General features: G+C 38.5%; 4 protein-coding genes across 7 annotated transcripts; 2 read left to right on the top strand and 2 right to left on the bottom strand.

Annotated features, from left to right (window-relative positions):
- The first annotated feature begins 120 nt into the window (after positions 1-120).
- Positions 121-6,608, top strand: LOC112465676 (casein kinase I). Of its 2 annotated transcripts, none has more exons than XM_025033348.1 (6): positions 121-873; positions 2,053-2,162; positions 2,331-2,553; positions 2,642-2,935; positions 3,046-3,334; positions 3,579-3,895. In XM_025033348.1, exons 1-6 carry the CDS (start codon positions 745-747, stop codon positions 3,662-3,664), a joined length of 1,131 nt encoding a protein of 376 aa, XP_024889116.1. In that variant the 5' UTR covers positions 121-744; the 3' UTR covers positions 3,665-3,895. The 2 variants fall into 2 exon arrangements, with proteins under 2 accessions (XP_024889116.1, XP_024889117.1); XM_025033349.1 differs by lacking the exon at positions 3,579-3,895 and adding an exon at positions 4,514-6,608 and having other exon boundaries at positions 143-873.
- Positions 6,609-6,811: 203 nt separating this feature from the next.
- LOC112465675 (dynactin subunit 1) lies at positions 6,812-16,117 on the bottom strand. Of its 3 annotated transcripts, XM_025033344.1 has the most exons (20): positions 15,645-16,117; positions 14,764-14,918; positions 14,382-14,414; positions 14,170-14,229; positions 13,414-13,561; positions 12,782-12,844; positions 11,622-11,759; positions 11,363-11,500; positions 10,981-11,220; positions 10,639-10,890; positions 10,450-10,566; positions 10,118-10,361; positions 9,748-10,030; positions 9,238-9,662; positions 8,930-9,166; positions 8,565-8,859; positions 8,289-8,484; positions 7,840-8,202; positions 7,623-7,754; positions 6,812-7,538 (listed from the first exon to the last, which is right to left on the bottom strand). In XM_025033344.1, the coding sequence occupies exons 1-20, from the start codon at positions 15,810-15,812 to the stop codon at positions 7,323-7,325; spliced, it is 3,903 nt and encodes a 1,300-aa protein (XP_024889112.1). In that variant the 5' UTR covers positions 15,813-16,117; the 3' UTR covers positions 6,812-7,322. The 3 variants fall into 3 exon arrangements, with proteins under 3 accessions (XP_024889112.1, XP_024889114.1, XP_024889115.1); XM_025033346.1 differs by lacking the exons at positions 14,170-14,229; positions 14,382-14,414; XM_025033347.1 differs by lacking the exons at positions 12,782-12,844; positions 14,170-14,229; positions 14,382-14,414.
- Positions 16,118-16,847: 730 nt separating this feature from the next.
- LOC112465664 (nuclear inhibitor of protein phosphatase 1) lies at positions 16,848-19,811 on the top strand. The gene is made up of 6 exons (XM_025033316.1): positions 16,848-17,039; positions 17,181-17,241; positions 17,372-17,525; positions 18,015-18,235; positions 18,335-18,538; positions 18,650-19,811. The coding sequence occupies exons 1-6, from the start codon at positions 17,011-17,013 to the stop codon at positions 19,016-19,018; spliced, it is 1,038 nt and encodes a 345-aa protein (XP_024889084.1). The 5' UTR covers positions 16,848-17,010; the 3' UTR covers positions 19,019-19,811.
- Positions 19,812-20,173: 362 nt separating this feature from the next.
- Positions 20,174-22,558, bottom strand: LOC112465665 (tubulin alpha chain-like). Its single transcript, XM_025033318.1, has 4 exons — positions 22,345-22,558; positions 21,919-22,220; positions 21,104-21,685; positions 20,174-20,440 (listed from the first exon to the last, which is right to left on the bottom strand). Exons 1-4 carry the CDS (start codon positions 22,547-22,549, stop codon positions 20,201-20,203), a joined length of 1,329 nt encoding a protein of 442 aa, XP_024889086.1. The 5' UTR covers positions 22,550-22,558; the 3' UTR covers positions 20,174-20,200.
- Between the last annotated feature and the right edge of the window lie 3,785 nt (positions 22,559-26,343).

Genomic DNA, 26,343 nt, shown 5'->3' with positions numbered 1-26,343 from the left:
ACCGGCGGCGTCAAACGAGCGACTTCACGCGGCTCAGGTTCGTGGGCGTTCGCGGCTCGAGGCTGATCGCGCACGAAAGAAGTCACGCCGAATTATCGCGGATCTCGCGCGCGAAACGTCACGGCGCGAACATATCGGGCGACGCGCGGCGTCGCGCCGGTGGAGTGACTCGATTGAGCGGCAGTGCAGCTGTCCCCCTGCCCCCTCCGCGTCCCCCGTCGCGTCTTCCGCGCCGTCGTTGGCCGTCGTTCGGTGACGCATCGCTTCCGGGAATCGTCAGTCGCTGCTCTTCGTGCCCACACGCCGAGAGGGGAAAATGTCGGCGCGCTGTCGACGGGGCTTGTCGTGCCGTTGCCAGTGAACAGCCCGCTCGTGGACACGTTACGACGATCGCATCGCGGCCCCCCGGCGACCCTGACTCGCCCGAAATCCGGCCCGCGAAGCCCCATACGCCACCGGCCGTCGCTTACCCTCGATCCCTCGATTCGGCTCGACCTTCGCACGCGCGCGAGAGAAAGAAAGGGAGCCAGCCCGAGAGGAGGAGATATATATACATATATATATATATATATATCGCGGGAGAGCGGTGGAGCGAGCGAAAGACGGCGGTAGAGGGAGAGAGACGGCGAGCAGGTGCAAAACTTACACCGCCGTGTAGAGGTCCCCGCGTTAAAGGCAGCGCAAAGGGAAGAGCCGTACGGCGAGTGGAGGTGAGAGAGAAGGCATACGGAGGCGAGCAGTGACATGGCGTCGTTGGCGATGTCAATAGCGAAGAGTGAGTTTATCGTGGGTGGCAAGTACAGGTTGATGAGGAAGATCGGTTCGGGCTCCTTCGGCGACATTTACCTCGGCATCAACATCTCCAATGGCGAGGTAAGGCCATCTCAGGCATCTCTTTCGAGGCCGACCTGCACGACCTACTGCTGGACTGGCCAGCCAGCCAGTCAGCTCGGTTCCCTCTGTGTTCGCGTTTCCCGTTTCTCGCTTCGTTTCGTCTCGTTTAGTGCTCGATCGCGTTTTCCCTTCCTTCGTACCGATCCTCGGTCGACGAGATCCAGGGACATCGGAGTGATCGGACCATGCGAGACGAGACGGGCGCCGCGACATGTCGATAGCTACGTCGAGGCAGAAGGATCCTTCACCTTCTCTGGCCGACGGTTTGGGGACGCGACCGTGACGTCGCGAGCTCGCCCGCCGTCGACGATTACTCCGCGGTGAGCTCGCGAGTGACGTACATACGTACGTGTGTATGTACGTCGGGACGCGGTTTGCGATAAATATAAGCTGACGCTTGTCGCAACAGCGACGATTATCGGAATTTCGAGTGCGCGCATGTTTAATGATTTATTTGAATTATCGAAAGCACAGGCGTTTCTTACTGGCTCTCTCGTTGGAACGAAATCGAATAACAGACGGTCGGAGTCCGGGCAATTAATTTTGGCTTTCTAGCTGGTTACAGTTTTCCCTTGCAGATAAGGAAAATCGCATTGACTATCAAGAATACAGTAAACAATGACAGGGCGATTTAAGTCTTCGTTCCGTTTGTTTTGCAAATCCGCTTCCTTTGATGGTACTGTTGTATGTTGCACGTTTTATCTTAAGCGACATTTACCTATGATCTATATATGATGATACTTTTCTCTCACGGTATAACAAAAAACCAATATATGAGGATAATGATATATCCTGTTAGGATATACCATGGCTGTGCGTGTGAATAACGATGAATAAGAAATGGAACTTGAGATTTAGATAAAAATGATATTAAATGAGAATTGATATAAACCTAGTACATTAGCTCTCATTGTTATCAAGAGGGACTTTATTCTTCTATTTTTCTAGTATTTTCAAGATTGGATTTCTATTTATTGTTATTCTTCTAACGCAAATATACAGTGCTTAAGAAACAAAGGAAAATTAGAATAGCACAAGAAGAAAGAAACCATAAAATTTTTATATGATTCCATTTATTTGCATTTTGTTTACGATCTTTGTGTTGAATAAAACTTCGCAGGGCAGTTCGATAACATGTAACATATGTTTACATTTCAGGAAGTTGCAGTTAAGTTGGAGAATATGCGTGCTCGGCATCCGCAGCTTCTATATGAATCGAAGCTGTATAAAATATTACATGGTGGTATAGGAATACCACACATACGTTGGTAATTATCATGTTTAGTTCTTTATATTTTTTGGCATTGTATTTAGTTGTATCTATGTAATAATAAAAGGAATGTATAATAAATAATTATGGGATTCGTATTAGCTGAGAGATTAAAAGTTGCTGTGAGCCGGAGGCAGTCAACTGACAGGAATTTTCCTCTCTTTAGGTATGGCCAAGAACGTGAATATAACGTTCTTGTCATGGATCTTCTTGGACCATCTTTGGAGGACCTTTTTACTTTCTGTTCAAGAAGGTTTACAATTAAGACGGTCTTAATGCTGGCAGACCAGATGATTGGTAGGATTGAGTATGTCCATTGCAAACACTTTATCCACAGAGATATAAAGCCAGACAATTTTTTAATGGGGATTGGGCGACATTGTAATAAGGTACGCCTTTCAATCTAGTCCATTCCTCCAATGATACATCAGAAATGAACCGTGCGTCATTAATAAATTATTGGAATAACCGTTTCAGCTGTTCCTCATCGATTTTGGATTGGCTAAAAAGTATAGGGATAGTCGCACGAGACTGCATATAATATATCGCGAAGATAAAAATCTAACGGGTACGGCGAGGTATGCTTCTATCAATGCACATCTTGGAATTGAACAGAGTCGTCGCGACGACATGGAATCACTCGGCTACGTTCTTATGTACTTTAATCGAGGATCGTTACCTTGGCAAGGTCTCAAAGCTGCGACGAAGAAGCAGAAGTATGAGAAAATTAGCGAGAAAAAAATGTCCACGCCAGTAGAAGTCCTATGCAAGGTAAGGCGCTAAAGAACTTTTCCTTTATCTTCATTATCTGTATTATTATACTGTGTTATGTAAACCTGTATTATGTACATCCGTAACATAAAAATTACCATTTTTTTCAGGGATTTCCTGCCGAATTTGCAATGTATTTAAATTATACGCGAGGTCTACGCTTTGAAGAAAGCCCGGACTACATGTATTTACGTCAACTTTTCCGCATACTTTTCCGTACATTGAACCACCAATATGATTATACATTTGATTGGACGATGTTAAAGCAAAAGGCAGCAAGTAATAACATTAGCGGTGGAGTATCAACAGCTGGACCAGGTCTCTCTCAAGGTGCTCAAGGTGCTCAGGGGCAAGGACAAGGTCAAGGTCAAGCACCTACTCAGGCCAACGCTCAATCAGGTGCAATCAAAATTTCTCGAATTAATTTTTCGCAGCATGTCAACGTATAGTCTATAGATTCCTTTAGGGATTCACGTATATCTCACGTCATCATTTCATATTCAGTCGTAACAATCATCGTGGGGTTATCCTTTAAACTTTAAATTGTTGAAACTTGACAAATTAGTGTTCTGTATCACTGTCGTTAATTCAAAATTTATGTTTTTTGGTTATATTGTTTATATAAATTATCATTTTTTAACAGCCAATTTCAACCTTAAAAGATGGTTGGAGTCCTCCACAAAACTCAACATTTCGCTTGGCACAAATCATTCTTCCAAGAAGCAATAACTCTGGGGCTTATTAAATGCTTTTTCCTTCTTCCTCGATGAGAAAATCGGCACAGCAAAAAACTTTTTCGGAGAAAAGATTTTCTTTACTATTTACTAATAATAATGACTGAAACACTAATGGAAATATAAGTATGCTTATACGCTAATTAACATTCGTTTAACGATTAAATCTATCCCATGCTATTGAATATATAGACCTATGCCAAAATTTTTTCTCTTACATCAAAATTTTTTAACGATATTTACGGAGGAAATATCTCTTATATTTATGGAGATTTTCACATTATTTCTCTCATATATTGTTTAACGTTTCTATCTTTATTACTATTTAATAGCTTTTACATCTGAAGCATCTTAATAGTCATGATTCTTATAGATTCTGAGTTTGTTTTTTGAGAATACTGTTGAACGATTTGAAACAATATATCCAAATTTGTTATGTATATGTATATATATATGTGTATATATATATATATATATATATACATATATATATATATATTTTTTTTTTAGTTCTGTACACTAAACTTGATACTTGTGTTTACTAATGTATTTATTATCTTTCCACCCATCATTAATTTAATTGGCGAACTTACACTTCAATGTCTTCTACTGAATTTTAAATCGATATCGATAATGTTCCTTGCATATGATGCAAAATTGTATAAAAACAAGTAACACTTGATTTTGTTTACACATTTCACCGTCATATGATGCGAGAAACAAATGGAGTAACATAAAAGCAAAGAGAAAGCTCCATTTGCGCGAATCACAAACATATTATCTATAGCAGAATTTAAAAAAAATATAATTTTTATAATTTCAAAATCGATTTTATTTGTTCCAGGAGCGCGCTAAGACTATAACTCCTCATTGTAGCAACAATCTTGATCGCGATCACTAAAGTGTTTCAAACGAGGTACCGAATTTCTTACAGAAGTTATCATTCAAAGAGTCATATCAGTCAACACTCTAATTTCACACAAAGAGGAGAGTGATGTAATGTAACTACAAATGTGCAGCATTTGCGCATATGTGACATAGGGAAACATGATTGTATCACATATTTACTGAACTACATGTGGATGAGATGTAACACTGGCAACTTAGAGTTTCGGCTGATTGAACTTTTTGGACTTTGAAATCCGAGTGAGAGACCAGCCAGCCAGAAAGTGGCTTGTTCTTATTTTGTTATTACGTATTTAATTTACCGTTGGTAATTATTGAAAATAAAGATTCTGTTGCCCCCTGAGGAAGATTAAGGGCGTATATATATTATCAGGCTTGTGAATATAATGGGTGATTTAATTCACGAAATTGTGCAACTTTCATGGAGAGAAAGAGAGGACGTTCTGACCATTCTTGGATGCTCGCGTTAATCTGCGAAGCGTGTGGTGTAAAATTTTATATCTATTCTACAAACAGAAAAGAGATATATGCAAAATATATGAGTGTTTTGTGAGAGTATGAGTACTACCGTGGCAAACTGACATTCTGCTTCCGAAATTTTGTTTTGTCTTCAATATATGGCGTGATCGGCATCCACTAGCGTGTGTGGAATGTTGAGAAAGTGTTAATATTTTTCTTATCGAGGATAGAGTATGTCAATAGTATCAAAGGTACTACCATTGCACATACTTTTGATACGTTTGACTGGAATAATCTTTTTTTTTTTTTTTTTTTAATAAATGAACGATTACGTCTCTCTCCGATATAATATTGACAAGTTAAAGTAATATTAAAGATACCTTAATATTAAGGCAACAATCTAACTTTTAAGTATGTACCGTACTGTATTGAGTAACGAGTACTCTATCGAGAAACGAACAAACGACTAACGATTCTATTGTAGAAATATCCCTCGATTTACTCTCTTTCTGTCTGTGAATATGTTTATTATAAATCGCAGAAGTTAAACAGTCGTTGAAGGAGAAGAAGAAATTTTGAAATAGTGGAAAGTGGTTACAAGCTTACTTTCATCTAGATAATGTGAAAAAAAAAGTTATCTCGTGCGGAAAGTATTCCTGTAACTGAGGCTCTAGGCTGGATAATTCTTCCGTATATAGTTTTTAATAGCTGAGACTGTGCAGTAGCTATTTCACGTGCTGTTGCTTCAAGATTAAGTTTGATATTTTGTATACACATTTAAGGGACTTCATACTTCATCGACCAACGTTCTTCGTACATGCATACACACGTACATACCGAGAGAAGTCGCCTCGAACAGTCAGAATACTTATTTGATATCGGCAATTGCTAAAGAACTATCGTTTCTATTCATATTGTTTAAGATTTTAGTTGTATTATTCATTCTAGCTGCTAAACTCTTCACCTTCATATTCTGCGAGCATTAGTTTCCAAAAGAACGTTACGATCATACACCTTTAACGAATACGAATAATATTAGCGTGTGTCACACGTCCTCGTCGTGGAAGGTACTACCAGTCGTCCGGTCAGCTTTAAGTACGATTGCAATGATGAATTCAACTGAAATCTTAAAGCTTATTATATCCGAAGAAGCGGATTACGCTGCCTGGCGGACACACCTTTGAGAATATAAAAAAGAATTATAACCAATAACCATCCTCGATTGAATGCGTGGTTAATTATTATTATTATTATTATTATTATGAAGGGGATAAATGAAAGTGTAAAAGTGCGCATCAACATGTGAGAATGAATGAGCGAGTAAGTTAATAAAATAACTAACGATATATGCACTTAAGTACTATCCGCTGTGTGTATGTGTGTGTATATACAACACATGTGCATGAGATATATCGCGAAACGTATGTATATACATATGCACATACACATGTCTGTATGTATAATAAAATTGTGACAGTAATTAAGGCATACCTTATTTCATAAATATTTGAGGAAATACATCAACGGTTTACTGCTCCTTTTATCTCTACAAATAAAAAATCTGGAATATTGTACTATAAGTTTCTGTTTCATTAAATGTTAATCTTGCTGATGATATTTACCGAGATCGGCTGTTGCCTATAATATACATATAGCAACAGTGAAAGTGTATATGATGTTTGGTCAAGGTATGTGAAGTACTTGTTCTGCAAGACCACACCACTTTCTATTATTGTGATACCATCACCGTTTAGGGTGTACATACAAAACATTTATGTAAATATTTTTAGACCATATATTTGACAATTCTTAAAGGCATATCTATATATATATATAATACAGAAAAGCCGTGAGGCACATGATTTTTCTTCCGTATTGTTAATATTAAATAACATTGCGTCATTTATAAACGTAATGAACACTGAAAAAGAGCCTCCCAGCTGCGATGCGCCGGTCATCGCACTGTAGCCCATCGGAAATAAATAAACATGCACAAGTGCAAATTACGAATTACTAGATCTGTCCTGTACCTTTTTTCTTACATCGATACAAGGATATGACATAAATTCTCTGTATAAAAGCCTAAGTTAATGCCGCGTTATTCGTAACAATTAGCTCGCTTCATTTTCATGGAGCACGACAGGGTACGGCAACGTAGTACAAGATATTGCTACCGTGAAAAAATTATTAGAAAAAGATAGTCTCTCTTGCACAGTATAGTTTGAGGATTCTATGATCACATTACCTTGTCACGAAATAAATAATAAAAAATAAAACAACGCGGACTCTTAATAGTACATCAGAGTGTGAATTTTCCTAAGGTCTTGCGGTCCTACATTAACGGAGAATGATTGTTCTGGGCCGTTATAAGGGATCTTTATTTCGGCAGCAAGTAATTTACGTTCCTGCATTGCCGCCGCCATCTCGCGATTCGGATACACAGCGAAATTCGCTTCCGCTCGTCCACCCGGCGTACGTTTAATAGCCTCACGACGTACCTGAGCCTGAAGAAATATACAATATATTTTGGGCATCCAGATATTGTATCGATTTATACTGTTGCTTATCTATCTTTTATCTATACTTACCACTAGCTCGTCAACTCGTTCCTTCAGTTGCATGATGTTTCTTTGCCGTTCCAGTAAATAATGATATGATGTTTCGGGCATTTTCCGCCTCAAATCGGGAACTGTTGGATATACCAGAGTCTTCTCGACATCCTAAAATGTGAATAAGCGTACTCATGTAGAAAAATATTTGAGTGTAATAATAATTGATAATGATTATCAATTAGTAATTGATTACCTTGACGAGATCAGTAGTCTTCTTTCGTAATTCTTGAATTTTCGTATCCAGAGATTTAAGATTCGTCGGCGATGGCAACGGCTCCAAACTATCTAACTTTTGACGCAAGACAGCGCACATTATCTTCTTCTTTTGCTGATGCTCATTATTCAAGGCTTGCTTGAGGGCGTTTATCTCTTGTACGTAATATTTGTTGTCTAAAGTGCTCGTTATCGAAGTGCTTCCTGTCATGCTGTCCGCGCCAGACACAGATATCGTCTTTTTGCCAATTGACTTCAACTTTTCCTTCAATTGTCCTTTCTCTGTTTCTAGGCTGTCGATATCGGTTTGAAGATGGTCCATTGTTTCTTCGAATTCCTTTTCCTATCATCAGTGTTGAAAATATAAAGAAATTGGTGAACAAATATACAGATAACATTACCGATATACAATAATGAAAAGAAAGATACCTTGCGTTTTAGTTGATTTTGCGCCTCTTCTAATTTTCTCTTTAATTTATCGACATTCATTTCGTGTTCATGCTGCTGCGTCGCAAAACGCTTCTCGGCCAATTCCTTCCGCAGTGTCATCTCGGACAATTCTTCCTGCTTCTCCCGCAAAGCTAATCTCGCCTCGCGTATATCACTATCCCTCGCTTCGAGTTTTCTAATGTAAAAATGTCAAAGGATTATCTCAAAGAGTCTTCTAATGGTAATTACATAACCAGCCGACGGAAATGTACGCACCTGCTGAGTATTTTTGTTTCTTCCGACTCCTTCCTCACAGCACTTGCTCTAGCCACAATTGGCGTCATTTGCTCATGCTCCATAGATAATTGCTGACTTTGTGTCTGTCCGCTTATAGCTAATTCATTCTCGCACTCGGCCATCTTCTGCGCTAGATTTGCCGCCAGTTGTTGTATCACCGCTAAACTAGTCTTGACAGTGGTCACAGGGCCCAAGTCTTCTGTATCGTATACTCTCTCGCTGGACGTTGCAGCCATTTCCTTCAACTTATCGGCCGCTAGCCCTGTGTCTAAATCTGAAGAATTTATTTGTAAAAATATTATAAAAATTAATTTTCCGAGAGAGAGTCTATCCAAAATACCTACCGCCATTTTCGGTAATAGCCTGTAAGGCACTCTTCAATAGATACTGTAGTGTCTTCATAATCTTCACGCCGTGCTGATAGCATGTCGAAAATTGTTCGTTGGAATCTTTATCTAATCCTAAATTGGCGCCTACGGAAAATGCTGGACCAGCGTGATCACGCGGTACTCGCCTTCTAGCCGATTTCAAATGCTGCTGGATCACCTCGCACGTCGTTTCGACGTGTTGACAAAGCTTACCTTTAACAATAAGAATGCGTTACAATAACACATCTATGCAGGTCAAGTTTAATTAACCAAATATTATGCACCTATATCACCACTTTCTCCTTGTATCAATACTTTGATCGCCGCGGCATCGGTAGCTATGGCATCGCACGTATTGCCCAAAGTTCTCGTGCCATTCACAATCAAGCGCGCCTGATTGACAGCCGTACTTTCGCCGAAGAGCACGGAGAACATCGTGGCGAAGTATCCGCAACACTTCTCAATCGCGTCCATCGGCAAATTCTCGTCCAACTGATCTCTCTTAGCCAGTTCAATCAACGAGTCCAGGGATTTTTCCTGCGCCGCCATTTCCGGATAAGCCGCTCCCGCTTTAAGTAACATCTCCGTGTTGCACGAGTTTAAAGCCGACTCGAAGCACCCCAGGGTGGTTTGTAAGGCGTACATATGCGAGCACAGACGAGATCTGAACGAATACTGTGCTACCGAGTGACCTCTCACTACAGAAGTCCTGTAATAAAAAAAAAAAAAAAAATTAAGTATTGTACGAGAAATCTAAATGAAGCTTGCGTGGTGAAAAATCGAATTATCATTACCTGTCTATCTTTTCGATCGATCTGTACTTTTCCCGAACTTGCGAAATCAATATCTCCGTTTTTTGCGTCATTCTCGGTATCAATAAGAGAGTCAATATCGCATCATGATCTCCGCCGCGAGTCAAAAATACGGGAGGCATGAAGGACAGCAAGTAGCACACATGATTTCGTGCCTCCTCGGCGTCTAAACGACGCAGCTCGAGGTCGACCGCCTTGGTTTGCGCTCGGGTCTCAGCAAACGTTTTCTGGAAGTCTAATATCTCCGCAAGTTGTTGGTCCGCACCTAGATCGTAAATGACATAAGAATTCATAAAAAAAAAAGATAACTTGGTTAATAAAGTTTCGTATGCACCACCATTTCCTCTCCTACCTCGAACGTTAGTCTTGGTAGACTCTGTTGACTGAACTCGTTGCTGCAACTGCAAACATTGTTCCTGCAACTGATGCGTGAGTTCGCGGAACTTTGTGATGGTTAATTCGCGATCTGCCAGCGTCTCCAGAGCGGCGTCCCGGTGTCGTTGGGCATCGCGCGCTGCCCCAAGTGCGAGATCCAATTCTTCACGAAGTTCCAGTTCTAGCTCTTTAGATGATTCGGCCAGTTGATCCGACATATCCTGAACAGATTCATAGTACATTATTTGTCATTATGTATTTGCTGTAGATTATATATCTTTTGTAATACAAAGTACAAGAACTACGTACTTGCAAAGCCTCCAAATCTGCAACAGCCTCTTCCAGTTCAGCCACTTTTTCTTCCAATGCCATTTTCCTCTCGCCTAGCATCTCGACCATTTCTTCGGCTCCTAATGCTGCATCGACCTGCAAAAGAAACGTTAAAATACAATATGTATGCAACTATGACGTTGTTGCAAATTGTGCAAACATATATACCTGTTCCTGTAGATCCGCTATCTGATGTTCCATTTCTTCGACCCGTGCCGACAACTTCTCTTTCGTACGACCCAATTCCAAAATCTCAGATTTTTTCTGATCCATATCCTTTTGCAGTTTTTGAAACTCGTGTTTCTCGTGCGCGGATAAGTCGCGCATTTTGACGAGCGTATCGCGCAACCTATTATTTTGCTGTTCCAATTGTTTCACCTCGTAGCTTGAAGCTCCCGTAGTCGCTCCACCACCGGCTGCCTTATTTGCGAAAATAATAATTTCATTTAAACGTGTCAAATCTATAAGAAAGATATAGAAACTTTATAAAAATTAAATGAAATATTATACCCGCTCAGACATTTCTGTGCGTAATATCTCTAGATCCAATGTTTGTTCCTCCAATTTTTCCTTGAGTTGGTCCAGCTCGATCTGAAGAGTTTCGGCCTTCTCTTCCGCCATTTCTTTATCTAATGTAGCCATTTCAACTGTCTCAGACAGATCAGACATTTCTTCCTGATACTGTTCTCTCGCCGCGTGAGCTTCTCTAGCTTCTTGCCGAGCTCGTTGAAGTTCTCTTTGAAGGCTTGCCTTTGATAACACAAAGTAAGCAAAAGTAGAAATTAAATGACTTACTTGCAAAAATTAAGAGTAAACTCGTTCAATGAAGATCTTGGAATTTTCGATATTTAATCGACTTTTTAGCATGCCTGTTATTACATATAATACTCACTTGACTTTCCATGACTTTGGCCTTAAATTCAAGAAGCTGTTCAACTTGAAGTTTTGTTTTCTCGAAATCTTTCATCCTTTCCTTGTCTTGCATTCGTTTTACACGCAACGTTTCTACTTTCTCGGTAAGATCACGCACCTATAATATTATGTATGCACATTATAATTTTAACAAGGATAAATAAGGATATGTAATTTTGAACTATAAGAGAACAGAAAAAAAAATTCTCGCGGTGGAAAAACCTAAAAGGGAAATTTACCTGAGATTTCAAATTATCATTTTCTTGCATAAGTTGCAAGTGCGACAATTTTTCTTCCACCAAGTTTGCAGCTGCTGCTGAACCCGCCATCACCTGACCGGGTACGAATTGCGGTTTCAACGTTTCTACAAAACCTGTCTGGATTACAGAAAAGGGAGAAAAAGTAAGATATATTTGCATTTTGTGCCGTTGGGTGTTCTTTTTATTATCGCAATGAAAGAATTATATCGCCAAAGAGTTTCTTCAAAGTCCTCTGGACCTGTGTACCTGTGCCAGGTTAAAACGCATATACACACACGGTATAACTAAACGGTATATGGATGGCGCAAACAAAGATAACATAATTATATTCTCAAAATGCGGCAATGAAAAAAACACCCCACATTTCCTATGTGTGAGAATCGTATATGATGTTACGATAATGCCGTTGTTTCTGTATTTACATTCGGATAAAATTAGTCTGTTTCATGGTGATTAATGAGAGATTAGTTGCAATAACAACACCAACAAGCTACACCGAATATTCTATTAGTACTATACGATTATAAAGAGGAAGATCCAGTTGATGAGTTGAATCGTGTGTTACGTGATACATTTAAACAGGCTAAAGTCGTGGCATCGACTATGGCTAAAGTCAGAGCATCGAGACTGTCTCATCTATTACGTCCTAATGACCCGCTTGTGTTCATTTGCATCCCCGCTCCACAAAGATTAACTCTTGACAAATATAACTCTGAGAAAGTTATTGATCAGGCAAAGCTACACTTCAAAGTGTAAAACTCGTCTGTGCTGAATATTAGTATTATTAAGCTTATAACGCAAATGCAAGGGGAATTCAATTCCTAACTGTAAAAGGTAAGACGAAACGATGCAGAATATCCCTTCCCACTGTGTGTATCGTAAACTATCAAAGCACCAAAGAACTCAGTTAATGAAGCTGATGTTAAACACAATAATGATATGCAAAGAGTAAAATGAAATTAAGTCAATAATCCACTAAGGACGTATCCGTTAAAGGTGCAATGGACGCTGTTTGGTTACAAAAATTATGTGTTACGATGCTTTATGATCGGCAAACAGCTAGCATGAGAAAGAACAAGATATTAGAGAGGTGATGTATTAAAAAAATTGAAATATTACAATTAATGAGTATTAATTACATTATTCTGATCATCTTGGGCCTTTGGCTTTTTGCCGGGAGGCGAGCTCGTGCTAGGGGACTTCTGAAACACGTACGTGCATTCCCATATGAATCATTCTGTGCCAATGGAGTCCTCCGACTTGCTTTTACAAATTTACAGTCCGTTCTCTTTTCTTCTAATTTTCACCATTAATTCTACCTCACTTTTGTTTCAAGCACACTTTCCGGTCAGACGAAAACGCATACGTGCATAATTACATTTGATTTGATTACATTTGATTCGAGTCACAGAATAGGATTTTTTTTGCACATGAATATAAGAAAAACATACAAATAATTGAAAGACCTATAGATTTCAAAATATTAGATCACCTCTTTGTTAGTTAAAAACGAGAATGGAAATTATATCATAAGAATATAGTAGACAACTTGTTCACATAGGAATTATACCATTCGTCATATATATGTCATGCCTTAAATCTTCTGAATAATGTTCTTTATAGATACATCTTTGCTTTTACTTTTCGAGCAATTAAAAAATATATATATAAGATACATAAAAAATATAAAAGTTTATATGCTATTGATATAAAAATAATTTATATTACAGCTTAATACTTTTTATCACAGCTTATTCACAATATATCTTACCTCAACGAATGAAGCACGCTTTGAAGTTGAAGTTGGTGCTGGGATTAATGACTCGCCGCCGTCTCTACGTTCGTGCAATGATCCAGTTAGGCTTTCTGTACTCGGGGCACTTAATAATGTTCTACTTCCAGATAAGGATAATCGAGAACTGTAAATATAAAATAAAATATTTAACGATATATTTAATATTTTATATACATATTTTTTACACATATTTACTAAGCTGTTCGCCAAATCAACCGCGATGGAAATTTGAACTTAAATTATTTATATTAAAATGAAAAAAATTAGAAATAAAAATTATTGCATGAAATCAGTATAAGAAATCATATAGAATAATATTCGCACAATTATAAATGTCCATAAAAAACAGTTTTGGTACAAAATATGTTTAAAATAAAAATATAATCTTACAGAAATGCAAACTTAAATTAAATTGATAAACAAAATTTAATAGCATGTAATATTTAGCAATACAACATTTGTGTCACAATAATGAGCATAACAGAAATGATCGCTAATTATTTATTAACTAAAAATAAGGTATGCATGTGTAAAAGCTCCATAATAGGCATATTGGCAGCTTGTTTGTGTTTTAAAGCTGCAGAGTGGGTGTTCAATGCAGTTGGCATTTCGACAGAGCCAGTAATTAGAAGATAATTGCAATTTTCAAAATGTCTATATAAGCAGTAGCGATAAAAAAATACACATTGCTGACACGTCCGTTCGCCAAGATTTTGCTTGCAGTAATCTTACCCAGAAAGTTTGTCAGTTTGCTGGCGAGTAACATTCGCAGGAGATGTTTTTCTCCGTACACTTTTATGAGCAGCATATACATTTTAAGAATTTATTAATTATACACTCGCCTATCCATTTATTTATATAAAATGTCAGAAGTTCTTAGAAAGGAAAATAATAACGATTGTCATTCGTATTTTCTTGGCGTTATTACAAGATGAGAAACTTACGCTGTAGGTTCGTTCCTCCGACGCATACTAATGCTAGCATAAAAATTGTGAAAATAAATTAATTCAAATATTCTTTCTTCTGAATTTATGAATTACATTCAGCGCTAAGTTCAACAATGAATAAATTATTTTTGATAAATTCTGTTCAATTACTGCTTAAATTCTACTATTTTCCATTTCAGATGATAATATATTACTTTAAATATTTTAAAATACTGTAATACTCTATCTACAGCATTTATATTCAATTGCAAGACTATCGGTTATTTATAGCATTATATACTAATAATTACTGTATTTGTAACAGAAAAATTATGTACGTTTTTCATAAGATTCTTAAATCTAGCCATATGTTTTCAATACAATTTAACATTAAACTCACCTATTTAATCGACTCCTGGCTCTAGCGGCGCTGTCATCAGGTGTCGTGGCATTGCTGCCTGCGGACGATGGGCTGACAGGTTCGGTCCTGTTACCAAAATCGTCCAACAGAATAAGTTGGGTCTGGCGCGCAAACATGCCATGATTCTCTGCACACTGCGACAATAGAAATAAACAACATAAAATATATCTTCTTCCATACTAACAAGAAAATTAAACTGTTTCAAATAGTAAAAGTAGATTTGCCGTTATAAATCACATGAGAAATACTGCGTACAATGCAAAACCGACATACAATTTTCTTCTATTGTACATGGTTTTGTACTGTTTAGTAAAAATCAAACTCGCCTTACATATCTTACATCATGTACTCAATGTACTCTTCTCTGGTACGCTTATCTAATAGAATTAGAATCAACTCCTTCTTGGAAGACTAAATGCAATCGTCATTGATTGTGCACATAAATTTGCTCTAAACTCTAAGGCCCGTATTATCAGTTTACTTTTATCATAAATGCGTGCATTTAGTTAGCATATAGTTTACATGTGCTATAAAATCTCAGAAATAAATGCGCGAATTTATTTATAAAAGTGGACAAACATATATAATTTGAAATTTCGCAAGCAATTCTGCTAGTTGAATTAATCACCGATTAAGGTAATCGAGGTCGTCGATTCTAATTCTCACAACTGGAAAAAGATAAAAAGTAACTTAAACCGAGATTAAAGTTACTCTATATCGATAGAAATGGACATTGGACATCTTTTTCTCTAAAGGTTCGGGATAAGCTCAATCTTATCGCCGTGTCTCCAACTGGGGAGGGTTCCAGTTTTTTGACACAAATCTTGTAAACATTAGTCAACGTCTTTCTGTCGGTTCACCTTGAAGTACACCTGACCCTTGACGCTGCCGTTGTTTTTCCCCTTCGGCTCGTCGAGTATCACGCCGATCCATTTGCCGGACGCGAACGCCGGGTGGCCGACGTAGGCGATCACGCCTTGGCACTCCTTCACGGGGACCTCGACGCGTTGCCCGACTTTGAACGACATCTCTCCGTATCCGTCAGCCGCGACTCGCCCCAGACGAACGCATCAGCCGTGCGTTTAACCTGCGCAAGCGATTCCTCCCCGTGTCGCTCGTCTATCGCTCCGCAGCCTAATATGTGATTTACGACGGGAAAAGATGAGTGCCACTGCCACACGAGAGTCCTGGATCCTGAATCGAACTCCGACGAAGTCCTCTGGGACAGAACCGTTCTGTCAAAAACGTACCGTCCGCGTCGCAATCGTCGTTGTCGTTTGTCGTCGTTGATGCCCACCACCAATGCCCAGTGCCCACTGACAGGAGTGACAGGAGACAGTACCGCCACTGACAGCTGCACTTGCTGCGCGACTGCTGCACTTGCTCCGCGATTGCTGCACTTTTGTTTCTGCGTGGCGCCACGGCGTTTATTAATTCTTTGCCAATTTGCGTCATCTCTTTTTTCTCTCTCCAAACGTTTATTTTATTATATCTATTTCATTTTTAATGGAGAAAGTACAACGTAGTATCTCTTTCTAATTTTATTGGCGTCTGAGGTGCAGAAACTGAGAAAGTCAAGAAAGAAAAAAAAAAGAACAAATTATTACTTGAATCGTTCCTTCAGCACAAAAATATTTGATGCGCCACGTACACTCTACCGGCAGTACCGGCAGGAATGCCTGGACATAATACATATACATATACATGTACATACATATGTCATATGCATATCAAAATGTCCAGGCTTTCCTGCCGGTCGCATGTATGTATGTATGATACACATTTATATGGTGCAGCTACACTTTCTCCACCTTTTCACAATCTTTTTCCACCTCTTTCTTTTGCTCCAAGAGCTAGGGAATTTTTTCTTGGCGTTCGAACGGGCTTACGAGACCGGCCGGAAGAAATTTATCTATTTATCTGAGAAAAACAGCTATTCGATCGATATTCTTCATTATTCGACAATAATTGTACAGCAACTCAGGTTCGAAGCGTGCGTCTTCTGCTCTCGCCGGGGATTGAAATTTCGCGGTCATAGGAAACGCGCAGACGCGCGGCGCGGCTTGCGAGGTTGTTGGTGGTGTGGTGCGGTGTGGTGTTCCGCTGACACGGGATTTGTTTTCGTCCGTACTTCGTACATTTCGGCAGTCGCTCGTTATTACCCGCGCGTTCGCTCGCGCTCGGATAGCGGAGCGAGGCGGATTGTTGCACAGGTTGCGGACGACAATGGCCAACCACTACGAGGTCCCGAACTGGTACGTTCTCAGAGTCCTCCTCGTTCGCGAGTGCCCGGTCGCGGGTCCGTCTATTGTTTACGCAATCGTCCCCCGAGCTGCTTGTCGCCGTCGCGACGACGTTCGGCGTCGCTTTGCGAATTAATAACATCTTTTTTTTAGGGCCGGCAAGCCACCGGTGGGGCTGCATCTGGACGTGCTGAAGAACGATAAATTGATACAGGTAGAAGCGATACGTCAGCCGTGACTTGGGTGATACGTTACCCAAGTCACCTTCTCGAAACTCCATTATCCACTCGCGTAAGTTGCATGAACGTGTTTCACACTATAAATGCCTATTATCTACTTTACAGAAACTTATGGTGGATGAGAAGAAGTGCTACCTGTTCGGCCGCAATCAACAGCTGAACGATTTCTGCATCGATCATGCGTCCTGCTCACGTGTTCATGCCGCTCTCGTTTATCACAAACACCTCAATCGGGCATTTCTGGTTGATCTGGGAAGCAGTAAGCACTAAAACTTATATCGATGTTAAAGTATAATTAATAAGTGAAATACAACCGTTATAATGTACAATCAATTAGAGAGAAACTATTTATGGTTTGGATTGACTTTTAGTATAATAATAATAGTCTGTAAATTTTATATACTTTTTCCTAACTCAGTAAACTATGTGTCGATTTTTTTTTCGGTCTTTGAAACACAGCTCCTAGTTGAAACAGTAAATCCACATACTTATATCAATAATTGATTTAAATTTAAATTTTGATGCTAATAAGCATTCTTATTAAGGTACAATCTCTTAAGAAACATTTTTAATGAAAGCTGAATGTCAAGATTCTCTTTTTTTTATAGATTGTAAAGTTAGTGTGTTAAAGAAAAAAGAGATTATTTTACCAATAGCTGCATTTATAGAAAGCTTAATACATTTTTTTATAGAATTATATTATATGATAGATTTTACGTATGATGAAAAACTTCCGATTACTTTTCAGCACATGGAACTTTTATTGGAAATCTACGTTTGGAGGCTTACAAACCGACTCAGTTACCAATCGACAGTACATTTCACTTTGGGGCATCTACTCGGTATTACATAATAAGGGAAAGACCTCAGACTGGCGCCCGGCCTATCATCGAAGAACTGGAGAAATTATCCGAGGATATGGACGGCGGTGGTTTGCTGGGATTGCCAGAAACAGAAACAGAATTAGACGTATGTATCAAATACATCTGATAATATATGTTAACACTTTACTTAAAACATTTAAATTTTATATTGTACTAAATGTACCCAATCGATTATAACTTTCAGAATTTAACGGAGTTTAATACAGCTCACAACCGACGAATTTCTATGCTTGGCATAACAGACGATGAGATGCATAAACCAACGCGCAAGCGAAAGAAAAAGGGAATCACCTTCAATGACGATGAAGAAGTAATCAATCCGGAAGACGTTGATCCGTCGGTTGGGAGATTTCGTAATCTTGTACAAACGACAGTTGTTCCTAGTAAGGTACGCGTGACGTTCATACAAACGCAATGACGTGATACAAAAAACTGCTTAGCTCAGTATTAAATAATTATAAATTATTTATAGTATTAAGAGTGTGCTCTTTTATTGCAGAGAATGCGAATGGAGGGTGGTCTCATATCATTGTCAGAAGATCACAATCCTCTGAAGCACATGCAGCCCACGTCTACCACCCCGCAACTCTATCACGATCTACCTCCCGAGCAGTTTACGCCGTCCTCGATGTCGTCGATCAATCCGTTTTCCACGGCTCTTACGTCGCTGACGTCGCGGCTTGGCATCGCGCTACCCAACCCTGCGCCCGAAGTGGAGATGACGCCGAATCAGATACAGGCGGAGGTGTCGCACGTGCAAGAACACATACCGGGTACGACGGAACCGCGGGCGATGGAACCGAAGAAGAAGAAGTATGCCAAAGAGGCATGGCCCGGGAAAAAACCGATACCAACGCTTCTTGTATAATAGGAAGAATTGTCGTATTATTTTTTGATGGAACTGCTTCATCCAAGGATTGTTCATACATTACAGATTTACATACAATGCCAGCTCTATTACGTGTTACTATATCGGTAGTAACTGTCAAATCTTAATCACGTTGAACCATGTAGGATTACGATGAAAAGACTAAATTTATAACAAGTTAAAATTTTATTTAAGTAATAATAACTCAGATATAAGTAACTTGGCTAGATTATATAATGATTTAAAGTTTTATTTAAAGTGGACGTGTCTAAAAAGACTTGTGATTTGCTTGAAAAATGCAAATGAATCATTTGCATTTGTCAATCCGATAAATGCATTCAGCTAAAACTAACAATGATATTCGTTCAAAGCATCCTAAATTTATGCAATTTTAAGTTTAAAAGAACTGAACGATATTGGATGCATCTAACGTTTATCATGTTAAGTTTTGTACCCGTACTACATTTATTTCCGCTGCGATAACAAGTATCAATAGAAATAAAGTTATGTTTAATTTTATCAAATAGATTCTGGTTACTAGGAGAATGAAATTACATGTCTAGTTTTAACATTGTCGTGATTTTTAATAGTTATTAATAACAGCATTACCGTGATTGTTATATATATATATATATATTACATTTCCTTAAACCTCGACATAATTTCCAATATGTACAATTGCTATTATCGCTCCAAGTGCAATGAATACGATGTAAATAGATATAAAGGGAATTTCGTTGATATACTTTTATAAATATCAGTACCAAAAAAGAAGTCAATAAAAAAAAAAACAAATATTGTATATATTACGTAAATAAGTATTATCTTGGGTCAGTAAATTTTTCGATATAAGGAGTATAATTATATTCAAGTTTGTCTCTTTATATATGTATATTATATATTTGTTTCTATGCCAAATGAAACATTAATTGTAAAGTGATGCAACACTCGTATATTTTTATATTTGCTCTACAAAGGAACTTTTACAAAAAATACTCTTCTATAAAATACGGTTACAATTATACGAGAATAAACATAAAATATATCTTTTTACACAAAAATTTAACGCATGAGCGCTGTGACACTTCTCTTGTAATTTTCGCCTCGTTGTCGGGTAGCAAAAAGAAAAAAAGAAATACGCCGGCCTATTTCAAAAGATTTCCTCCAAAAAAACGCGCGATGTTAATACTCCAGCGATGTATCCGGTGTGGACGGAGATTCGAGGGCGACTTCCTCGTAATCCCGCTCGAGTGCCGCGAGGTCCTCGCGCGCTTCCGCGAATTCAAGCTCCTCCATACCTTCCCCTACGTACCAGTGAATAAATGCCCGCTTGTTGTACATTAGATCAAACTTGCGATTGAGCTTGGCCCATGCTTCTTCAATAGCGGTCGTGTTAGATAGCATAGAGACAGCTCGTTGGACCTGCAAGCATATATGCAGTTGATATATTATCTATTGTATATGATTACTACGTAATGTTAATATTACGTACAAATTTGATAATTATAAACGACTGTTGAATATAATGTATATGATGTATAATATATTACGTAATATCAATGTTACATAATAAACAGCTAATTATTATGTAAATTATTATTATTTTTTATATTAGAAGGTTGTGGATTTCACAAATTCTATATTACGTAATAAATTAATAATTATTACGTTCGCTACCCGACGTAATAGTTCTAGTTAGAAAGTTGTAAATTAAAATTAAAATTCTAATTGTATAAAATGAATTTAAATCAGGTATTATATATCAAATTTGAAGCCTACTTTTGACAATCTAATTTCCGTCAGATTTCAAGTCATAACTGTATTTATTATCTGTAATGTAATGTGTGTGCCGCATATTATTTGTATATTTATTTTATATATATATTTCTATGTGCTATATAATTCTAATTGTTCAAATATTTTTCGCACATTACAAAGGCAGATAAAGATAGAATTCTATTTTGAATTCTGCTACGAGTTATAAATCGTCTAAAGTGGACTTAGGTCTACACTTTTAATATATTAATTTTTATTTTGATTTAAAAAATGATTTCCAAGAGAATATTCTATAATTGTCGACGATACCTTCGCGAGATCGCCGCCCGGCACGGCCGTGGGCGGCTGATAATTGATCCCGACTTTGAAGCCCGTGGGACACCAGTCGACAAAGCGGATGTAACTCTTGCCCTTCATAGCGGCGATCGCGGCATTGACGTCCTTGGGCACGACATCGCCGCGGTACAGGAGGCAGCAGGCCATGTACTTGCCCTCGCGCGGATCGCACTTGACCATCTGGTTCGCGGCCTCGAAGCACTCGGAGGTAATCTCCGCGACCGATATGCCCTCGTGGTAGGCCTTTTCGGCGGACACCACCGGAGCATAGGTCGCCAGGGGAAAGTGTATGCGGGGATAGGGCACCAGATTTGTCTGGAACTCGGTCAAGTCGACGTTCAGGGCGCCGTCGAATCTCAAGGACGCGGTAATCGACGACACCACTTGGCTGATGAGCCGGTTCAGATTCGCGTATAAGGGCCGCTCGATGCCGAGCTTGCGCCGACAAATGTCGTAGATTGCTTCGTTGTCCACCATGAACGCACAATCTGAGTGACTGATCGTCGTGTGTGTTGTTAATACCGCATTGTACGGCTCCACCACGGCAGTAGACACCTGAAAGTAAACATGTTTTTTATTTTTTAAATAAAAGTTATTAGGATTTTACTTAATTTTTATCTTTATTAATCTTGATCATTATTATAAATATTCAGGAATTTCAGAAATAAACATTATATTCTTCAGTTCGTTTTAGTTTCGCGTTATCTTTTATAAAATGAGTGAGCGAAAACTAATTAAAATTTCTTTTTCAAGAATATGCAAAGCTGATCTAATTTTCCTGAACTCACTTGTGGCGCTGGATATATGACAAATTCCAATTTGCTCTTCTTGCCGTAATCGTCGGACAGCCTTTCCATAAGCAGAGACGTGAACCCCGATCCTGTGCCACCCCCGAACGAGTGGAAGACGAAGAAGCCTTGCAGGCCGGTGCACTGATCGGTTAGTCTGCGCACACGGTCCATCACGGACTCGATGACCTCGCTTCCGATGGAATAATGACCGCGAGCATAATTATTGGCAGCGTCCTCCTTGCCGGTAATTAATTGCTCCGGGTGATACAATCCTTTGTACGTTCCTGTCCGAATTTCATCTGCGGGAATAACAATTTTTGAGCTATAAAGATATAATTTTCGTGTCAAGATTACTATAACATTAATATTGTTATTACAAGTAATTTTTTTTCTACGCTAATTAGTTATAATATCATAGCTGACCGACGACAGTCGGCTCGAGATCGATCATCACGGCGCGCGGTACCATCTTGCCAGAGCCCGTCTCGTTGAAGAAGGTGTTGAAGCAATCGTTGGAACCGGAAGCTTTGTCGGACGGCATGGTCCCGTCCGGCTGGATACCATGTTCCAGGCAATACAACTCCCAGCAGGAGTTGCCCATCTGAACGCCCGCTTGGCCTACGTGCATTGATATACACTCGCGCTGCAAACCGCGTAATTGTGTATTTTACATTAAACTTGAAATCTTGACGGTGTACTCCAAAGAATCTCAAATTTTTTTTCAAAGTCAAAAATTGTCACAAGAAAACGTAATTTTACTTTTCCATACCATTTTGATGTTTTTAATTGAATTTCTCTTGATATTCTACAATGAAAATTTGGATGAATCGTCAAGTCGAAATTTTAATTAAAATTTTAATTTAAACACGATAAATTTGGAGGCCGGCCATGGAGCTACCCTAGAAAAAACACTGTCAATTTATATTTTTGTTGCTCTGGTAACCGTTATAATTGAGCTTCACGGGGATTGAATCTTTATTTCTAACTAACATAAGTCAATAGTTTCGAATATGAGCTTTATTCTATAAAATATTATAAATTAGATTTTTGAATTTAGTTTTTGAGATATTTGATGTATGAGCATATACATGTATTATAATCATAACACACGGTGTTTCAGAATTGCACGGCACTATTTTAGGGAAATATTTTCTAGGTCAAAATAAAACTTATTTATTAATAAAGAGTAAAAATTAAGTTTAACAGAAACATTTAAAGTGTGTTTCAAAGTGGTCGCCGTTTTGTTGAATGCAGCATTAAGCACGATGTATTATTATTTTCTATGGGGTTAAAGTCTTTATTGTAGATCATTGTAGTTTATTGTAATTTATTGTAAACTTATTGGCACGAAGAATTAAGAAATCATATAATGGAAGCGGCAGCAACTATTAGGAATAATCCTGATGCCATAAGACATGCCAGAGAAACATGGGTTTATCGTGCTGAATGCTGCATTCAACAAAAAAGCGGTCACTTCGAAAACATATACTTTAAACTTTACCTGCTTTACTGTTAAACATATATAATCTCTATAACTCTTTAATATCTTACTAATAAATAAGTTTGTGACATATGTTTATATAAACAAAACAGTTTTGACAATTTATGGAATCATGTTAATGTACAGATTACTCTTTATTTAAGATTCTTTATATTCTTAAGATTTTTGGTGAAATAATAATTAGTCATGATTTAATTCTTACTAGGAGAAAAGAGTTGACATCTAATTGTTGTAATTAGATTTCTTTTATATAAAGGATAGAGGGGAAAGAAAATCGGGATTCAATAACAGATACTGATATTTCTAAAATAACTAATATATAAATATTGAGAATTGAGAATTGATAATTGATAATTGATATTGATACACCAACACATACATGTATATTGAGTTAAGGTGCGATTTCATTGACGCTTAGAAACCAGCGGCAGCGTCAAGAAAATGTAGTGGGGGAGAAGTTCTGTTGAATTTTGCGGTACGGTAAAAAGTTGAGACGGTCTGAACTTCTTCCCCCACTACATTTTCTTGACGCTGTCGCTGGTTTCTAGCGTCAATGAAATCGCACCTTTATGGTCCGCTTTGCATGATCTCATACGGTGAATACCTTTTTCCGTGTATTGCCGGCGTTGCTCGTTGGCACGCGGGCGCTCGACCGGCTCGACTTTATTTTTTGTACGCCGTGCCGCGCGGTGTTTATAAAAACGGTCGCCGCGCCGCGCGCCGCGTCGCCTGCGCCTCGTGGCCCGCGACGGTCACGCTCGCACTATCATATTCACGTTCCGAGTGTTCCGACGCTCGAACAAGCAGCCGAGCGAGCGACTCCGTGACCCGTGTACGTAGCGCTGTTCCATCGCGATAGGCAATCACGATGATATCGCAGGTATATCAGAGAGATGCAGCGTTCTTTATTTTAATCATCCGTTATCCCGTTTGCACAACCGATGCTAATTCTCGCCGTTCGCGACTCACGAATGTGGCCGAAGTCGCTGATCCGTTGCGCAGCACGCGCCTTCATGCTCTTTACAGAAAATCGAGTCAAGTGAATACAGATCGAATTAAAATGCACGCCGAATATTCCGTTTCTTGTATTTCCGTCGTTCTAATCATTCATTAATATATATTGAATAATCTGGCCGTCGGCGTCGCTTTTGCACTTCGAGAACGCAGCGTAATACGCGAATCGTCGGATTATTGTGGAATATTTAATGTGACGGAATATGATGCGAGTCGCGTGATTTAGAATAATATAAAGTGCGATGATGCGTGGTGTGTCGACCGTTTAATTGCATTTGTAATTGTGAAATTCTCGAGGAATTTATATGCACTCGAGCTGTGTCGCAGCGTGTCTCGAGCGTGTATATCTTCGAACGGTTCGCTCCGTTTCAATTCGGCCATTGCAGCGTTGACTCGACTCGCGTTGTAGCCGCGCGGCGTCGGTATGAAGTTAGCCGCGCTCAGCGGGAAAAGCAACTCGGTGAATCATCGGATTTAAATAATAGAAGCGCGCCGTAGAATGCAGATCGTTTCATCTCGGGAGTGTCTAATATAAAGTGTCGCGATCGTATTATTACAGTTACTTTGTACTCGATCGCGAAATATTGGACAGCGATTCCGTGAGTGTCCTGTGCAACGGAAGGAGGAGTGGTAGGAGGAGAAGGCCTGACCACCCAAATGTTCTGAGAGGAGGAGAAGGCCTGGCAAAGCCATCGGGCCCCGGCGGAGCAACTTTGGGGTGAGTGTTATTTCTTATCTTAAAATTAATAGTTCTTTCCCATTTATTCGGGCCAATTTATCTCGGATAAGTAAGAAATAATCAAATAATTAGAGAGACCGAAATTTTATCTAAAATTTTATAAAAGTTTATTCTCATAAAGGTTTCGGGAAATAGATTAATTTATATTAGTAAATGTAATTAAAAGACGAATTAGACGTATGTAGAAAGTATTTTTTGAAACATTTATTATTTTCAGCGTCTATTTAATTTGAATCTTTCATTTTTGTGTTACAGAATCATCGTAGCTACGTGGCTGAATAACTCCGCCCGTTGCGCATCGATCGGTGAGTGACTTTTTTTTTATAATGGGGTGATAAATCTGTGAATATTAGTTGTGTATTTATGTATTATTCTCATCTAATAATGCAGATAAGTGCAACTTGTCACAGATCAGTTACCCTAAAATGGATAGACTAAATCAGACTAGGCTGAATAATAAATCCTATAGAGCTCCATCATTTATTGATTTATTGTGCTTACGGGAGACTGCTCTCGCGTAACATATATATGTATAACATGCCGATTTTATCCTAATCTTTTATAGTCTGTCCATCTAGTAGCTCTTGGCTTTGTATCAATAAATAAAACAAAATAAAATGACGTGAGATCCAGTAAATATTTTACTGCGAAGCAGAATAATTTTCTTGTGTAGAAATATCTGAAAGTTGATAGTTTTTATATCTATTTTCTATTATATTAAAATGCATAATATAATCTAAGATGATATATACATATTTCATATGTCCTATTAACCATACATTTAAAAATTTTTTGTAATAAAGTAAGAATAGTTATTTATATAAATATTTATATAATCGAAAAAAATTTCTTTATCAGTTCGGATACCGATTTCCAAAAAGATCGGTAACGAAAAACTATACTTTATAGCACTCCCTGGGAAATTCTACCCTTATTTTATATACAATTCTTTAAGATTCGGTCAATTATTTCCCGAAAAATTGGAAAAATTTCGGATACCTGTTCCCAAAAAGATCGGTAACAAAAAACTATACACTCTATAATACTCCCCGGAAAATTCTACCCCTATTTTATATACTTTTGGTAAAAATTCGGTCGAATAGTTTAAGAGTGTAGAAAGAACATACATACATACATACATACATACATACATACATACATACATACA

This window comes from Temnothorax curvispinosus, unplaced genomic scaffold (genome assembly GCF_003070985.1).
Source record: "Temnothorax curvispinosus isolate PA1 unplaced genomic scaffold, ASM307098v1 QBEX01015410.1, whole genome shotgun sequence".
NCBI lineage: Eukaryota > Metazoa > Arthropoda > Insecta > Hymenoptera > Formicidae > Temnothorax > Temnothorax curvispinosus.
Note: the sequence above shows the minus strand (reverse complement) of the source record. Positions and strands in the feature narration are given on the sequence as shown.

Bases quoted from the DNA above. Each gene is read 5' to 3' on its own strand.
- LOC112465676 (XM_025033348.1), top strand. From the start codon at position 745: ATGGCGTCGTTGGCGATGTCAATAGCGAAGAGTGAGTTTATCGTGGGT. The intron at 874-2,052 runs GTAAGGCCATCT...TTTACATTTCAG, and splicing joins TCAACATCTCCAATGGCGAG to GAAGTTGCAGTTAAGTTGGA. The intron at 2,163-2,330 runs GTAATTATCATG...TCCTCTCTTTAG, and splicing joins GGAATACCACACATACGTTG to GTATGGCCAAGAACGTGAAT.
- LOC112465675 (XM_025033344.1), bottom strand. From the start codon at position 15,812: ATGTCGTTCAAAGTCGGGCAACGCGTCGAGGTCCCCGTGAAGGAGTGC. The intron at 10,891-10,980 runs GTATAATATTTC...TTCGCAAATAAG, and splicing joins GCACAGAAATGTCTGAGCGG to GCAGCCGGTGGTGGAGCGAC. The intron at 8,203-8,288 runs GTATCTTTCTTT...CACTGATGATAG, and splicing joins AAAATCAACTAAAACGCAAG to GAAAAGGAATTCGAAGAAAC.
- LOC112465664 (XM_025033316.1), top strand. From the start codon at position 17,011: ATGGCCAACCACTACGAGGTCCCGAACTG. The intron at 18,236-18,334 runs GTATGTATCAAA...TATAACTTTCAG, and splicing joins AAACAGAAACAGAATTAGAC to AATTTAACGGAGTTTAATAC. The intron at 18,539-18,649 runs GTACGCGTGACG...CTTTTATTGCAG, and splicing joins CGACAGTTGTTCCTAGTAAG to AGAATGCGAATGGAGGGTGG.
- LOC112465665 (XM_025033318.1), bottom strand. From the start codon at position 22,549: ATGCACGTAGGCCAAGCGGGCGTTCAGATGGGCAACTCCTGCTGGGAG. The intron at 21,686-21,918 runs GTGAGTTCAGGA...GTTTACTTTCAG, and splicing joins TCATATATCCAGCGCCACAA to GTGTCTACTGCCGTGGTGGA. The intron at 20,441-21,103 runs GTATCGTCGACA...ATATGCTTGCAG, and splicing joins CGGGCGGCGATCTCGCGAAG to GTCCAACGAGCTGTCTCTAT.